The following is an 18,089-nucleotide window of genomic DNA, read 5'->3' as shown; positions in this document are numbered from 1 at the left end:
TCTCCCTTTGCCGTCTTGTTTAAACCACTTGTCGTTTCTGGTTTTCCCCTCTTTCCTTCCTTTTTATCTCAAATGTTGGAAGATACTATCAACATCTTGGGGGTTACCATTGACCAGAAACTGAACTGGACCAGCCATGTAAATACTGTGGCTAAAAGAGCAGCTCAAGAGGCTGAGAGTCCTGTGGTGTGTAACTCACCTCCTGACTCCTCAAAGCCTGCGCACAAGGTACAAGTCAGGAGTGTGATGGAATACTCCCCACTTGCTTGGATGAGTGCAGCTCTAACAACACTCGAGAAGCTCAACACCATCCCAGGACAAAACAGCCCCATCCACAAACATTCACTCCCTCCACCAGCGATGCACATGGGCAGCAGTGTGTACCATCTACAAGATGCACTGCAGGAACTCACCAAGGCTCCTTAGGCAGCACCTTCCAAACCCATGACTGCTACCATCCAGAAGGACAAGGGCAGCAGATACATGGGAACACCAGCACTCGGAGATTCCCTTCCAAACCACTCAGCATCCTGACTTGGAAATATATCACTGTTCCTTTGCTGTCACTGGGTCAAAATGCTGGAACTCCCTCCCTAACAGCACTGTGGGTGTACCTACACCACATGGGCTGCAGCGGTTCAAAAAGGCGGCTCACCACCACCTTCTCAAGGGCAATTAGGGATGGGCAAAAAATGCTGGGCCAGCCAGTGATGCCCACATCCCAAATGAATAAGTTTGGTATTGATACAGAGGACAAGGTGATCATGCTTAGTAATTAACCTGATCGTAAAACATGATTGGCAATTGATCATTTATGCATGGTCGCTCTTCTCTTCCGGTTGCTTTAATTCCCACCAAGTTTCAGTCTTTCTGGTACACTTTGACCCCAGCTTCACATTGCCTCCTCCCTCCCAAGATTTAGTTTTAGTCATGTGTTGGTCAGTGTTTAGTGAAAACTACAATACTTTTAGGACAGATTTATCCCTAATTATTTTCTGACATTTCACTATTTGGGCCTAAGACTAAAATAGTTGACCACTGTTGTTAGGGGATTGTGCATTAAAGTAATGCTAATAGCAGAAGCAGCATTTTGTGATTATCCAACATTTACAATAAAATCTTGATATTGACGCAAACATATACAATTAAAACCTTGGGTAACCTGAAAATTGCACGTAATCTCGAACCATTTAAAATGTTTTAAATCACTGAGTAAACAATTGGTGTAAAGTGATTCGGCAATGAATCCAAACCACAAACTTTAGCTCCTTCGAAAATGGTTATGATCTGGTCCCTTTGATTTTATCGTACCTTTCATGTAATTTTGAATAGGTTACTGGGGTAATGGGATGCTCTTGCTCCTTTGATTACTATGGAGTCAATCAAATTTAGCAATCCATTCAATAATTTACCAGCAGTTTTATTAGCAAGGGGCTGAATGACAGATTTCTGATTTGCCACTTTCAGTATGTTATATGCTTCTTTTAGTTTACTGTGATGTTCTGATGAAGCATTAAACTGAGACCCCCATCTTTCCTCTTGGGAGATCCCAAGGCACCATTCGAAGGAGAGCAGGAGATTTCTGCCCAGTAGCTACCCCTGAACCATTGACACCTAAAACAGATAATCTGGCCACTATCTCATTCCTAGGACGCTGATGTGCACAAATTGGCTGCCGTGCTTCCTATATTACAGCAATAATTACACTTAAATAAAATTAACCTGTTGGCTGTAAAATGATTTGGTACATCCTGCAAGATGCTACATAAATAAAAATCTCTTTCCTAATTCATCTCACATTTATTAACCCACCTCTTCCAAGTTTTTGTTATTCATGAGATATGGGCATTGCAGCCAATGCTTATTGCCCAACCCTAATTGCCCTCAAGAAGGTGGTGGTGAGCTGCGTTGAACCGCTACAGTCCATGTGGTGTGGGTACTCCCACAGTGCTGTTGGGGAGGGAGTTCCAGGGATTTCTGACCCAGTAACAATGAAGGAACGGTGATATATTTCCAAGTCACCATGGTGTGCGGCCTGGAAGGGGAACTTGCAGGTGGTGGTGTCGCTATGCATCTGCTGCCCTTGTTCTTCTAGGCGGTGGAGATCAAGAGTGTGGAAGGTGTTGTCGAAGGAACTTTGGCAAGTTTCTGCAGTGCATCTTATAGGTGTTACACACTGCTGCCACTGTGTGTCAAAGGAGAAGGAAATGAATGCTTGGAGTGGTGTGGAGGGTGCCAATCAAGTGGGCTGCTTAGACCCGGATAGCTGTCAAGCTCTTTGAGTTCAGACCCTTGCTGAATAAAACAGCTTCTAAACTGTTAACCCGCTTCCTAAACTTGAAGAAAAGAGCAAGAGTATCCTGTTATCGTAGTAACCCTATATTGTTGTAGTATGCTGTGCATCCACTGAAATCTGACTCCATTAGTAACTGTCCATTCCATTGTGTACGTTTTTTATCATTGCAAATTGTACCTCCTAGTATTTAGAGATGTCACCTTCTTCCTTGCTTCCATGTTGCTGTGGGGAAGTGCCAGATAAGAAGCCAGTTGACTCTTAACGCACTTCTGAGCCACTGATGTGGAGCCATATTGTTGGAGGCTTAGGAGTGAGTCATCTTCCCCTCAAGGTTGGTTTGGACATAAGATGGGAAGAAAATGTGGGCAAGAGCAGGGACGTTAATCTCTAGAAAAAAACCTAATTTGCTGTCTTCTTTTTGCAGTGATAGTTACTTTGCACGTGTGCGAGCAGTGGTGATGACCCGTGATGACTCGAGTGGAGGTTGGGTGCCACTGGGAGGGGGCGGCCTCAGCTGTGTCACTGTTTTTAAAGTTCATTTGGATGAAAGTGGCTGTGATGATTTTCTTATCCAAGGTGAAAGGCTCCGGGACAAAACGGTAAGAGCTAAATTTTTTTTAAAAATTATATAATAATTTGCTTTAATCTGTAAAGTGTTGAAACCATGATATCCAACTTCAGATAAGTTGTTCATAACATTAAATTGTAGCAAAAAAGCTTCCATTTCCTGCGCTACTTCATATATTTAAGCTTTACTTGTTCTGAAAATTAGTATATATATTTATCATGCGCTCCCAATGTTTTGTCAGGCCTGAAAGGTTTATATTTCCAGAATAGTTTACTTGTATTTTACAATAAAGTCAAGTTATCCAGTGTTACAGATTGGACAATTTTAATAAAATAGTATAAGTAAATAAGTAAATAGTAATGATGTTGAGATTTTAATTTAAATTTGAGCGACTATGAATTATGAAGAGTAGATTCTATTTGCATGTTCTCGCCATTCAATCCTCCCAGATCCTGAGGTTTTTTGCCACAGCCTCATATACATTGAGATTAATATACCCGTAACTACCCCCTTCAATCTCCTTCCTTTTTCTCCTCATATGATCTCTTCCTATCCCTGCCCCCGGAAGAAAAACTTGCATTTATATAGCGCCTTTCCTGACCGAAAGACATCCCAAAGTGCTTTATAGCCAATGAAGTACTTTTTGAACTGCGGTCACTGTTGTAATGTAGGAAGTGCAGCAGCTAATTTGCACACAGCAAGCTCCCACAAACAGCCATGTGATAAAGGCCAGATAATCTGTTTTTTTGTGGTATCAGTTGAGGAGTAAATATTGGCTAGGACACCAGGGATAACCCTCCTGCTCTTCTTCAATATAGTGGCGTGGGATTTTTTACACCTCGGTTTCAAAGTCTCATCCAAAATCCAGCACCACCTCCAGCACTGGAGTGTCAGCCTGGATTGCTGTGCTCAAGTTCTGGAGTGGGGCTTGAGCCCACAACCTCCTGACTCAGGCATGAGAGTGCTACGAACTGAGCCGCAGCTGACACCACACGTGTCTCAAACCTCATGGCCTCCTACTGATAACCATGCTTTCAAGCAAAACAAAAACCTGGTCTTCAGACTCCGCCACCTCAGAATGGGCGTTCTTCCATTGGAGCACTGTCCAGCACACCCAGGCCCAATCCCTTTCCACCTCCCAGACACCACTGGGGGCCAAGGTGCCATCACCATTAAAAGGGAGGGGGGGGGGTAGAAAAGTGGAATAAAGACTTAAAAGAAACACACAATAAAAAAGAACAGAGGAAGAGGAGATACAGAGCATACCAGAACATAAAAGGGAAGGGGGAGTAAAGCGGAATAAAAACTAAAAAAAAACACAATAAAAAAAAAGAGGAAGAGGAGATACAGAGCATTCCACAACACACAAGAGGAGGTATGGAATATCCAGATATATTTAAAAATAGCATCTAAAAAATGGAGAAAAATGCAAACAAGCAGACAGACAGAAGGAGAAAAAGCCATAGATTTAAAAACCAGAAGAGGAACAGAGTTAGAATAAACCAATTACACAGAGACACCAGACAGGCCAGTGTCTGTGTCTGTGAATATATGCATATTCATGAATTATATATTGAAAGTATTGCATACGTTACATTTCCTGCCAGTATGACTTGCTTCCTCTTGCACTTCCAGCCTCCCCACCATACTTTTGCTGGTTGAGAATATTCCTGTTATCAGACGATGTGTCAACTGAGTCACTCCACAGGACATCTGCTAGTAACTAATTAAAAATGAGTCTGGCAGTGCACTTTCTGTGTCACAATTTAGTCATGTCTAGGCGTTTGTTGCACACCGAAATGCTCATTAACATCTTTATACATAGCTTCACCGTACCCTTCTGCAAATCTGTTTCGCCACTGCAACCAAACCCTTGTCCTGCCTGATCCACACAGCGAGCCCTCATGCTGTCAATCATGTTGCAACTGATTTTAAAGTTAAAAATGTGATTTATTTATTTATCTTTAAACTTCCAGTTTCTTTGTGAGCATTTTTAAATTCAGACAAGCAATTCTTTGCCAGCCCACTCCTGCTCAGGCTGTTTTCAATTCCTGTATTTTTTTAAAAATGTAACTTTTTAATTTTCTCTCCATTAGTTAATCTGCCTTTTACTGAATTAGCTTGCAGCTAGTCTGTCCTTAGCAATTATTGCTTTTATTGATATTTGATTCCTTTCCCCGGGGTGGAACGGGCGGGGAAGGGTAAAATTCCATTTTCTGAGTCCTTCCCATGATTGATATTTGCTAGCTGCCTGGTTGATTTTAAGTTTTGGTAACTTCTAGAACGAACATTCAGGCAGAAGGCCAGTTCTGCTTAATGACTTCCATGGGAGCGCATTCTGAGCGCAGGCTGCTGACACCTGACCTTTCATTTCCCAAAACCCATTCCAAGGCTCAATGGCACTTGAGACGTCCCTTATTTTATATTGCGAGGCAGTTTGCTATGCTCCTCTTTTAATCTGTTTCTTTGGGTGAAAACCTTCCCTTCCTGCTGCCTTTATACCTCACACATTAATTTGGGGAGACCCTCTTGTCCATTTTGCCTGGCAGTCCACTGAGCTGGTAATTAACTTGAGGGAAAGCCATTCATCTCTCCCTTATGGCTCCCTGCACGCACTTAGTCCATGCTTTAGATGCTGTTCTCCAAATCCTTCCTTCCATCCAACTCTGCTCCAGTTGTATTTATTTCATACTACAGCCTTCGGATTTCTCCTGTCCTGATTGCTTCAACCATCTCTCCCACCCTGGGCCCATTTCCCAACCACCCAGTCCTCTTCCAAATAGTTACCGCCTCAATACCTCCAACCCGGCATCCAAACTCATCACTCACCAGCTCCAAAGAAGAGTCGTAAGACTCTTCTTTGGAGCTGGTGAGTGATGAGTTTGGATGCCGGGATCCATAAGGATCCGAAACGTTAATGGTTTTTATCTCTCCATGGGTGCTGCCAAACCCGCTGAGTTTTTCCAGCATGTTCTGTTTTTATTACTCACTACCTCAGCTGTCCTCTCTTTCAGTACTCTCTATCCTCAGTAACTCATTATACTGAGACACATTCCCTACAACCCCATTATTACTTATACCACCCGAGTTCTTACCTTACTGCCCCACACCACTCATCATGAGGATTGACTAATTCCCCATGGAATTCCTTAACCTTAAGCTACTCACTATCCATGACTTCTCAACCTTAACCCAAAATAATTTCTTCTCCCAATTTATCGCTACTCTACCTCAAATTATTGACTAGCATATGGTACGCATTACGTTGCAACTCACGTGACACTCCCCAAGTTAACACAAAAGCAACACCCTCATCCTGAAAGCTGTATCCTCTCAGACACCAGCATTGACGTGAGCTTAACATACCTACTTCTGTTTTTAAAACGCCAATCTCTAGTTTCACATTGGCAATGTGACGGGAGATCCGGCAGTAATACACTCGAGGTTTTGTGCATAGCAGTCAGGCCTTGTGTCACTTGTGCCCTGTAGCACTTTCCCTTCTCACAGTTTGCTAGCAGAATGGGTCATTCACAGATTATGCTTTTGCAAGCCCCGTCATCCACTTTGTAAACAGTGCACACGGAGTTTCACCAATACCGAGTTTTAAAAAAAAAACTTCTTTAAGGCCGCTGGATGTTTACTGTTCCACAGGAGCACTGAATGGAATCTGTATTTTTTTTTAATGCTGCTGTGATATTATTTAAGGAAATAGTATTTATTTTTCTGGAAACCAATCATAAAACACTTCATACAATATTTACATAAAGCTTACAAGTCCACTGTGCACTGCCAGAATTGGGGCACCCCTTCACTCCCTGGTGCTGTCAGATATGTTTCCCCTTCTTCACCCCAAAATTCCACTAAGGCTATCCTATTTACCCCTCCCCCTATCCTTCACCAACATCCCCCATTCCACCCCACCCCCGCAAAAGCACACGGACACACTGCCTGTTCCCACTGGATACCAGATACCTGTCAGAAGCCCAGCACACCTTGCAGACCATCTTTGTGTCCTTATCATTGAAAAGGGAAAGAGCTTTTTTTAAAAAAAAATGTGTAAACGTGGATAAATCCCTCCCTTTTGCATGTCTGTTCTTCCTCACCCGCCCTTACTTTCGCACATGTTTATATCGCTTTCACAAATAATGGCCAGAGTCATGGAATCCCATCATTAAAGCACCAATAAAAATAGAGCGGGTGGACAGGGGAATGGTGGATGACGGGAGAAGAATGATTAGGATGGGGCGTTATTGAAATGACGTGGCTTTGAGAGAGCTTTTAAAATGTGGAGCGGAGCGGTGCAATAATGTAGAAGGGCCCCATAGCATCCTGACAAGGCAATGGAAAACCCTGTCATCAATGATGGGAGGAAGGGATGGACAATGCACAACACAGCATATATTTTGACAATAACATGAGGTACATCTATAGATGTGATGTTGATCAGTGTCAGAGTACACCATTTTATGATGCTTGAAGCCTTTTGCTTTGTAAGGCACAATGTATTATCAGGGTCACAGTTGTATAGTACTGAGTAAGTCAGATGGTGTTTTTATTGATCGATATTTTACTAGTTTTCTCAGTGCTTTGGGGGTTAACTATGTCGTCTCTATTCTGTGAAAACAGTAAATGAATGGCCACCTTTTATAATCATGCTGATAAATCAAATATTTAAGGGCATAAAGCAGGTAAATTAATGAATTATGCTGGTGAATGAAATAAGATGGAGTGTGGAATGGGGTGGAGAAGTGCTATTAATTACTGGGGCCTGTATAGCCTGGGGAAGGAGGCACAAGTATGTTGAAATAACAGGTGTCGTCTGTGATATGGGCTTCTTGTCAAGCAGGCCTAATGAACTAAACAGGGCTATAAATACATCAACCCCTCCAACCAATGGGGCAGAGGTGGTGAATCCAATAGAACGGCTCATGGGATTGGGAAATGAACTAATTATTGGAATTAAACTATAAATGGGGAAATGAACTAATTTTGGAATTAAACTATAAATGGGGAAGGGAGTAAGGAACAGTGCAAGAAGTGAATTTATTGAAATATGCTTCAACATATGTGCATAAGTCATTGAAGGCAGCAGGACAGACTGACTGAGCAGTTAATGAAGCATACAGTTGCCTAAGTTTTATTAATAGGGGCACCATGTAAAAGAGCAAGGAGGTTATATTGAACTTGAATAAGAGACTAGTTCAGTCTGAGCTGGAGTATTGCGTCCAATTCTTGGTGCCTCAAAATCTACTTTTTGTTCTTAACTGAAATACAAACATGTTCCAGAATATGCATGGTGTTGTTTTTTACTGTAGAAATTGAATTTTGTAACTATCTGCTTTTCTGGGAGGAAGTTAAATGATAGTACTTTATTCCTTTAATGTTTCTTTCTTGAGATGGTCTCTTGGGTACAGGGATATAGCCACTCTTAAGAGACCTGAATGTTTTGTGTTTAAGGGTGTGTTGTACTGTTTAATATTTAACAATATAATGGCGTAACTCAGGAGAATAACAATAGTGTCCCATTGTGATGTGAAGCTGATTTGTATCTTTTACGTTTCCCCAAAAACCTGCCCAAACTTTGAGGCAGACTAGAGTCAAAAAATGGTGTGAAATAAGTGAACATTTGGAAAGAGACAGTCTAAGTCATGTGGATAGGAGTGGGAAGTTGCAAAGGGACATATACAGTCTGTGTGATTGGGTAAAACTGTGACTGATGGTGCTCAGTGTGGGGAAGTGAGGAAAATAGTCTCAGTATCTCAGATCTCTCCTTGCCTTGCATGCTTGTGAATGTACATTGTTTGCTCTCTGGCTTTAATATTCTTTTATCATCGAGTTCCCGCTATTGCAGCATTCCTAACTGTTATAAGTAATGTTTGAATCAATTAATTCCTCTTGTTCTGTTCTAAAATACAATTTTGTTGTTTGCAATGTGCTTTGAGAGACCCTCAGATGCTATCAAAATGCATGTTTGTCTGTCCAAACCATATGCCTAACGTTATCTGATAAAAAAATTTCTTGTAATATATTTTATTGGCACTTTCTGAAAATCCATGTGCAGTACATTAACCGTATTCCCATTATCCAATTCTTTAGTAAAAGATTCTATTAAAGTTGGTCAAAAATGACTTTAACAAACCTGTGCTGGCTATCCTTGATTAGCCTATCTATTTCTAAATACTGACTAAATTGGTCTTGAGTTATGGATTTCAAGAGTTTCCACAACTGGTAAGACAAATTGTTCTATATAATTGCTTGGTTTAACCTTTCTTTCCTTCCCTCCCTCCCAAAACCTGGATGTTACATGAACCACTCCTCCTCTGTCCCAAAGCATCATTTGCATATTTAATGAGGGTTCAAATCTTGAGCTTTTTAAGGAAACTGGCATATCGTAAAGGGAATGCAGTGGAGATTGTACGTATGGATTTTAAGATCACAGAATAATGGATGACACAGCACAGAAGGAGGCCATTCAGTCCATCGTGTTCGTGCAGGCTTTTTGGTAGAGCCAACCAAATAGTCAAAGGTCTTTTGGCGCAGTGGATAGTGTCCCTGCCTCTGAACCAGAAGCTCCGGGTTCAAGTCCCACCTCAGGACTTGATGGCCAAGGAAGGTGCGTTCATAACGTGGCCAAACAGGTTGGGTATTAACCTGCAAATCCTTCCAACACACGCCAATGTCAGGCAGTAAGAGCGGGAGAGATTCTGGGTCAGCCATGTTTTAGAAAGAATGTTGGAGCCTCTACATCACTATCCATAGCTCCAGACTACAACATGCATGTAAAAGTGTATGTTACCACAGTAACTCAAGCTCCCGCAGTGAAGTGTAACACACCACCAGCACCCAACTAGTTCCACTCCCCTGGGCTTACACCATAACTTTGTAATTTTGTTCCCTGTAATTTTTTTCCCTCAATGCATTTACCCAATTCCCTTCTGAAAGTGACTATTGAAACTGCTTCCACCACACTTTCCGCAGTGCTTTTTAGATCACCATGGTTTGCTGCATTTTTTATTTAATTCCTCCTGTTGCCTTTTGTTCTTTTGCCAATCACCTTTAATCTGTGTCCTTTGATTACTGACTTTCTGTCACTGCAAACGGTTTGTGAGGTTGGCCTTATTATAAGATAAGCATTAGGCTGTATTCAGCCATCCAAGTGTTGACCCTTTTGGCCATCTCAGTTGTCCGTGTGAGGACCTTGAGTAGGGAAGTAGAAAGACTGTTGTTTCCATTTGCCTCCACCATCAACTAGCAAATCCCAACAAAAACAGAAGATGCTAGAAAACGTAAATCCCAATCTCAGTTACTCGGCTTCAGGAGAGAAGGAGACTCAGTGGAGGATTGGTTCTTTTCAGAGTCACAAAGTAGCGCCAAATCTCTTTTAGATGCATGGATGAGGCAGCTTTCAAAGAAAAGTTATGGTTACCATATGAGTGGTTAAAACTCCATTACTAACAGACAACCTGCTTCTCATTGCTACACAAATAGCTGTGACCAACAACTTCTTTCAGGTTGCTTTGTTGACTCTGCTAAAGGTCTAAATTATGTGGAATAGCAGCATGTTTGGAGGGGGAAATCGTTCAGAGGTGCTGAGGCACATAGCTTCTAAATTGATGGAGAATGCATTGCATTTAAAATAAATGAAACATGTAAAGTAGTGTATCTCAGCACCGAAAAAGGAAACAGTGTCGCAGATGTTGGAGCGTTTAGAGAACTGGGATGAGAACCAAAAGAAATATCCAAGTGACTGAAGACTTGGAGTAGCTATCAAGTGTAGAAGTCTGTTACCGTGTGCAATAAATGAGCTGCCCCGAGTCATTCAAAACAAGGGCCATATCACTGTTTATAACAAAAACAGAAATACCTGGAAAAACTCAGCAAGTCTGGCAGCATCGGCGGAGAAGAGCAAAGTTGACGTTTCGAGTCCTCATGACCCTTTGCTCTTCTCCACCAAGGGTCATGAGGACTCGAAATGTCAACTTTGCTCTTCTCCGCCAAGGGTCATGAGGACTCAAAACGTCAACTTTGCTCTTCTCCGCCGATGCTGCCAGACCTGCTGAGTTTTCCCAGGTATTTCTGTTTTTGTTTTGGATTTCCAGCATCCGCAGTTTTTTTGTTTTTATCCCTGTTTATAACCCTCTACTCCCTATTAAGCAGCAGCATTATAAGAGAGAGCTGGGATGTGTAGCTGTAAATGATGGTTAGCTAGGCTGTACTCGATGAGGGATGGTAGATCTAAAAATGAATCTTGTTTTCTTAATTATAGCAAATGAACTATTTTTTGGAAATCTGTGAATTATTTGCTTGGTACCACAAAGCTTAAACATTGCTGAGAAACAGTACAGTGGAATCTCATGCGGTGTAAATTGTTGCTCCCTTTGAAGTTTAGTATTCTTGGGTCTGTCCTAATGAGCGCAAGACAAAAGGCTTCAACAGCATGTTTTGTTTTCGCAATAAATCCACAAAAGACGCATTTTCAGAAGGGCTATTGATGAGGGGTTAATCTATTGTTAAACAGCTCTAAAATTATTCCAATTTTTCTATCTGTGTTGATGCCCTTTGCCATCCCCTCACTGATTTGCTCGCCTCTGGCTACACCATTTATAAAACAGTTCTTGGAAGGCATGTGAGTGTTTTGCTTGACTAACACACTAGTATTTTTCTCCTCTTCTTCTCTGTCCCAACCCTTTGGGAAAAATCCTTGGCCTCAGGCAGTACCTTCTTGTCCTTGCAATCTGGCTGAGTTTTGAAGCTGTGGGTAACCACAAGGGGAGAATCCCATGTCCTGACACTGCATGATGTAGTACATTGCTGTACATCTGGGCTGCAGCTGGAATCTTCTTGATGTGGCCTGAAATCATTTCCTGACAGAGACTGTAGACAGGAAAATCGTCTTTAAACCAAGTGTAGATGTAGAGAAACATTTCATCAGGTAAGCAACTTGGCTTCCAAGGTATTGGGGCAGCATTTTCCTGGTTGATGGACTAGGAGGTGGGAGGTGTCGGGAAAATAGAGGGAAGCCGCTTCCCAATGCATTTCCACCGGTAGGAAAGTGTCCTGTGGGGCGGGCCAACAGGTGGACCGGCTGCCCACTCGATGCTGATCCCTCTGAATTTCTGTTGTCAGCTCCCCCCTCTGAGGGCACCTCTGCGTCCAGGTGCCCTCTCAATCCCCAACCTGCCTCAGCAGCGGCCACACCTGCCGGTGGGGCTGCCGAGGCTTCAGCGCTCTCAGCCCTCTGGTTGGGCTGGCAGCATCAGTAGCCCCGCTGCTTTCCTTAATTGGATGTTGAGCACAGATACAGCCAGTTAGGAGGCCACCTTCAGGTAAGTGGCTCCACTGATCTAGTTCCTGGCACATGTGGGCACAAGACCCACATTTGGTCCCGACATCAGGGTCCCAAAGCCTGTGGTAAAATTCCCCCTGGTATCTTCTACCAGAAAAGCAGCAATGAATTATTTAAGTCAACACAGTATTAAAGCTAGATCAAGTGTCTTGATTTGATTCAAATCACTAACCTTTGAGAATAGAGGGAAGAAATATAGGTTCCTTATTAAGAATAAAGATTGGGATAGGGCAAGAATTAAACTATAATTTTAAAAACCAGTTTGTGGCCTAACTGCAGAAACTTTAAAGATGATATTTGAGTGACCCGTGATTGTTGCTTAGTGAACTCAAGATTGGTGACCTTCTGCCATAATGATATGAAATTGTTAGCAAACTTACATAAGAAATAGGAATAGGAGTAGATCATTCGGCCCCTCGAGCCTGCTCCGCCATTCATTAAGATCATGGCTGATCATCTTATATTTCGATTCCTGCGTTCCCATCCAACCCAATAACCTTCAATTCCCTTGCCTAACAAGAACCTATCTACCTCTGCCTTAAAAATATTCAATGACCCCGACTCCACCTCCTTCTGAGGCAGAGAGTTCCAAAGTCACACAACCCTCTGAGAGAAAAAATATTCTCCTCATCTCTGTCCTAAAAGGGCAACCCCTAATTTTAAAACCATGCCCCTAGTTCTGGACTCACCCTCAAGAGGAAACATCCTTTCAATGTCCACCTTGTCGAGGCCGTTCAGGATCTTGTAAACTTCAATCAAATCACCCCTCCTTCTAAACTCCACTGGAAACAAGCCCAGTCTGTCTAACATTTCCTCATAAGACAACCCGCTCATTCCAGATATCAATCTAGTAAACCTCTCCTGAACCACTTCCAATACATTTGCATTGTTCCTTAAATAAGGAGACCAAAACTGCACACAGTATTCGAGGTGCGATCTCACCAATGCCCTGTATAACTGAAGCATAACATCTTTACTTTTATATTCAATCCCTCTAGTAATAAAGGATAGCATTCCATTAGCCTTCTTAATTACTTGCTGTACCTGCATATTAACCTTTTGTGATTGATGTACTAGAACACCTAGATCCCTCTGCACCTCAGAATTATACAGCCATTCTCCATTTAATTAATACTCTGCTTTTTTGTTCTTCCTGCCAAAGTGAACAACCTTGCGTTTTCCCACATTAAACTCTATTTGCCAGACCTTTGCCCACTCACTCAACCTATCTATACCCATCTGCAACCTCTTCATGTCCTCTTCACAACATACTTTCCTACCTATGTTTGTGTCATCTGCAAATTTAGCTACCGTGTCTTCACCCCCCTCATCTAAGTCATTGATGTAAATCGTAAAAAGCTGAGGCCCCAGCACAACAGAACCCTGTGGGACTCCACTCATCACATCCTGCCAATCGGAAAAAGACCCATTTATGCATATTCCCTGCTTTCTGCCAGCCAGTCAATCTTCTATCCATGCTAATATGTTACCCGCCCCCCTACACCTTGCGCTTTTATTTTCCATATGGAAAACTTTGGTATTTTAAACATTTAATTTTGAGAATCAAAGCATTGTTCCTTTGAGTATGATCCAAAACTGAAAATTAACTTTAAAAAGTGTGGAGGCTCATTCCTTTGGAGTTTCATTAGCGTTGGATATTTCCAAAAAATAAATTTTAATCTCTCTCTCTCAATGCAATCCTTCAATCCCTCTCTGCTGCTTTTTGTATCCGATTCGATAATGAATTTGTTATTCTAACTCATGGGCTGGGATGTTTCAGCTTTGCCGCGGCAGGTTTCCCCATGGTGGGCGGATGCGGCAAACCATTCAAATCTCCGCTGACTTCGGTGGGACCAGAAGATCCCGTCGGCGGGAGGGACCGGAAAATCCCTCCCGTCGTTTCTCAGTTGCTCGTTATTGATCCTTCGTTTTGATTTGCTAAAGAGCAACACAGTCGCTTGCCCTGTTGACACGGGTTCCAGCTTTACTTTTTGCATAGTTAGCTGATGAGAGCTTCCAGTGCAGAATGTCCATGGACAAATGCAAGTGTAGCAAGGTTGCATTCACTTGCTGCTGACTGCAAAATGCAGCCCTATGTCTTGAATAACCAAGTGACGTTTTTCACCTACCTTGGCTTCCAGTCCTCAGTTGCCTGCGGTTTAAAATTCTCATTGTTATGGTTGTGAGGAACCAGACATTGTAGGGATTACTGAGACTTGGCTACAAAAGAATCAAATAGTCTGTTGGTTGGGGGATAAATGTTGGCCAACACACTAGGGGTAAAATTCCTTAACGCTGTGCATTAGTCAAATAAATTCCCCATTCTGCTTGACATAATGACACATTCTTGGTCTGCTTTCATTATTGGCTTCAGAAAATGTTTAGTATTTTTTTTCTGTTTGTTTCATGGTCTAGCTATTCTCTCCACTTTCAAGTTCCGCACTGATTTTTTTGGTGAATATTTTGCAAAGCAAAAATGTTCTTGCCGATTTATATTTATCTTTTTTTGGAAAATATACCTGCGCTGGTACTTGCCCCATTGAGGTCTGCCTATGTCAGTACAGTTAAGATTTGCCCCATGGCTTTTCATTGACCCAAGTCCTTCAATGCAAGACACTGAAGATTTTGAAACTGTCACAGATGTGTAAATTTTGCTTTTCGGTTTGAAGTGAAGCTCAAATGGTGGCTACTGTTCCAAATGTCAGAAGGCTGCTTTGATCCTCCATCAGTCTTAGTGTCCAATTGCTAATGGATGTAGTAGACTTGTCACTGCCACAGTTCATGTGATCTGAACGAGCTAATTGTAATGTCCGGAAAACATGTGATTTGGGTAAACCACCAGACAGAAATGGATGTTCAGATGTAATGATGCTCATCTTTGTCAAGCTTCAAACTTGTTGAATTATTGAAAGGAGCTTCTGTTCTATGAAATCTGGTTTAGCTAAGCTTTGTCTGGTCACCAGACTTCTAGGGGAAAGTTTTTTTTTAAATGCTGCAGGCCCTAGAATTGTGGTTAGCTTCTGAAGTTCTCAAAAACAGAAACATGCTGGAAGGAACATTTTTTTTTTGCAGTAAATTATCTGGAGCTTTGATAACTGAATGGAGCAGCAGAAAATCTTTTGACACCTGGTGTTTTTATGCAATATTTTCTTACCATCTTAATATTATGTCATTGAAAATATTTTCACCAGAAAATCATCTCTGTGGTTGATATCTGTTAATGTCAGTCACCTACAAATGTGTAACATAAGGATAGGAATAATCCTTTAGAGTGTTACTGGAGATGAAGATATTGTTGATCCTCGTGTTCCTCAAGTTCATGTGCAGGCATATCTGAAACTCTTCAGTGAAAATGGTCCAATATAAACTCAAAAGTTGTATTTTCTAGGATTGACAAATGACCTACACTCTTAACTCAGTGCCATGTAGAGTATTTGCTTTGGAGCCTATCAGTTGTCAAACTTTCAGACTAGCCAATATTTTGTGTAGAGAGAACACTCTGACTCTGGGACATAAGATTTGGGCCTCTGTTGCTCACTGTTTTTAATTCCTTTCCACTTCAACCATCTGTTTTCTAAGCACTATTGATCTTGCAAATATTCACTCCAAATAAATTGAGGGATTTTTTTTTTCTGAAATGTGAAACCAATACGTTGTTGTCTTCTACTAACTTTGTACCTCCAGATGTATCACAATACATGTGTTAGATGTGCCTTCTGCCTTTATTGAGGTGGAAATCTTTTGATATATATTAGAGGCTTTAATAGCATAACAACATTATGAAGCAAAAAAGATGTGACTTCAAAGTTAAATTGACCTGTTTGTTTTGCACCCTCAAAAAAAAAAGGCAAGTAGTTTTTGCTTTGGGGTTTTGGAACTTTCGTAATAAAATAATTGTATCCTTGTCTTGTAGCCTAGATTATTAATACACCCTACTGTACGGCATTAGGATCACCACTTGAATCGGAAAGGGCATCAAAAAGAGCAGAAAGATTGATCTTGTGTAAAATGGATTAGAGGAGGAAGATATGAACATACAAAATAGGAGCAAAAGTAGGCCATTCGGCCCCTGAAGCCTGCCCTGCCATTCAATAAGATCATGGTTGATCTGTTTGTGTTTTGAATTCCACATTCCCATCTACCCCTGATAACCTTGGGAATCTATCTACCTGCACCTTAAAAATATTCAATGATCCAGTATTCACTGCCTTTTGAGGTAGAGTGTTCCAAAGTCACTCGGCCCTCCGAGAGAACAAAGTCCTTCTCATCTCTGTCCTAAAAGGGTGACCCCTAATTTTAAAACAGTGCCCCCTAGTTCTGGACTCGCCCACAAGAGGAAATATCCCTTCCACATCTACCTTGTCAAGATCATTCAGGGTCTTGTAAACTTCAATCTAGTCACCCCTCACTCTTCTAAACACCAATGGAAACAAGCCCAGTCTGTCCAACCTTTCCTCACAAGACAACCCACTCGTTCCAGGCATCAATCTAGTAAACCTCCTCTGAACCACCCCCAACGCATTTACATCCTTCCATAAATAAGGAGACCAAAACTGCACACAGTATTCAAGATGATGTCTCACCAATGCCGTGTATAACTGAAGCATAACATTCTTTTATGTTCAATTCTTCTCATTATAAAGAGTAGCATTCCATTAGTCGTCTTAATTACTTGCTGTGCCTGCATACTAACTTTTTGAGACACATGCGCTATATTGAAGAAGATTGAAGAAATTTAAAGTGCAATATCTAAGGGAAATATAAATATAGAAATAGAAAATCGGAGATTGTGCTCATCAAGTAAAGAGAGATTTTTCTCCCCACCCCAAGGCAAGCAATTTGCCCCAACAGGACAGATTAAAATGCAGCAAATGAGTCACAACTGAGTCAGGAGAAGGTCAAAGCCAGGTAGAACCTCTTAGCTGACTGAAATATAATAGACAGGGAGGAAAATCAACGTGAACTGTAATGATCAAGCCAATGTTGTGCGATGGAGTTGCATTTATTTTAAATGGACAGTGCAGTTTGTTGAAATTATCTCAGTCGAATGTAACAGCTTACATTTGTGTAGCGTCTTCAACATAGGAAAACTGTGTAGAATCATAATCGGGCAAAAATCAATGTCTAACCAAAGAAGGAAATAATAGAGGGAGTGATTAAAAGCTTGTTCAAAGCCATGAGTTTTAAGAGGGTCCTTAAAGGAGGACAGGGGGTGGAGAGGTTTAGGGTGGAAATTTCAGAACATCGAGTTGTTGAAAGCACAGTCACCAATGGTGAGTGATGGGAATGTGGAGGGAATGCACACGAGACCAGAATTCTTGTTGGTTGGAGAATGCTACAAAGATTGGGACTGGTGAGACCCTGAAGAGATTTAAACACGAGGGTGAGAAATTTAAATTTGAGTTAACTGAAGTATTTCCACTTTTTTCCTCATATTTTAAATTAACTAAAATCCACTTTGGCCTCAATCTGGGCGAGTGGGCCCAATTCTGGGAACCGCATTTTAAGGAGAATGTGAAGGCTTTAGACAGGGTATAGAAAAGATTCATGCAAATGGTTCCCGGGATGAGGGACTTCAATTATGTGGATACATTGGAAAAGTTGGGCTTGTTCTCCTTGAACAAGAGAAGGTTGAGAGAAGAATTGATAAAGTTATTCAAAGTCATGAGGAGTATGGACAGAGAAGAAACTGTTCCCATTGGTAAAAGGGTTGAGAACCAGAAGACACAGGTTTAAGGTGATTGGCAAAAGAATCAAAGACAGCATGAAGTAAAACTTGCTCACGCAGTGGGTGGTTAAGACTGGTGGAGTTGGATTTAATCATGGCTTTCAAAAAGAAATTGGATAAGCACCTGAAAGGAAAAAATTGCAGGGCGATG

The 18,089-nt window shown here is 41.6% G+C and overlaps 1 protein-coding gene across 2 annotated transcripts in view; it reads left to right on the top strand.

Annotated features, from left to right (window-relative positions):
- Positions 1-2,726: 2,726 nt before the first annotated feature.
- Positions 2,727-18,089, top strand: part of spred1 (sprouty related EVH1 domain containing 1) — a 50,922-nt gene continuing 35,559 nt past the window's right edge. For both annotated transcript variants that reach the window (XM_078563255.1, XM_078563254.1), the window contains exon 1: positions 2,727-2,895. In XM_078563255.1, the coding sequence (XP_078419381.1) occupies positions 2,755-2,895 (141 nt within the window). In that variant the 5' untranslated portion in view covers positions 2,727-2,754. The remainder of the gene's footprint in view (positions 2,896-18,089) is intronic.

This window comes from Cetorhinus maximus, chromosome 18 (genome assembly GCF_964194155.1).
Source record: "Cetorhinus maximus chromosome 18, sCetMax3.hap1.1, whole genome shotgun sequence".
Lineage (NCBI taxonomy): Eukaryota > Metazoa > Chordata > Chondrichthyes > Lamniformes > Cetorhinidae > Cetorhinus > Cetorhinus maximus.
This window is presented reverse-complemented; position numbering and strand designations above follow the sequence as displayed.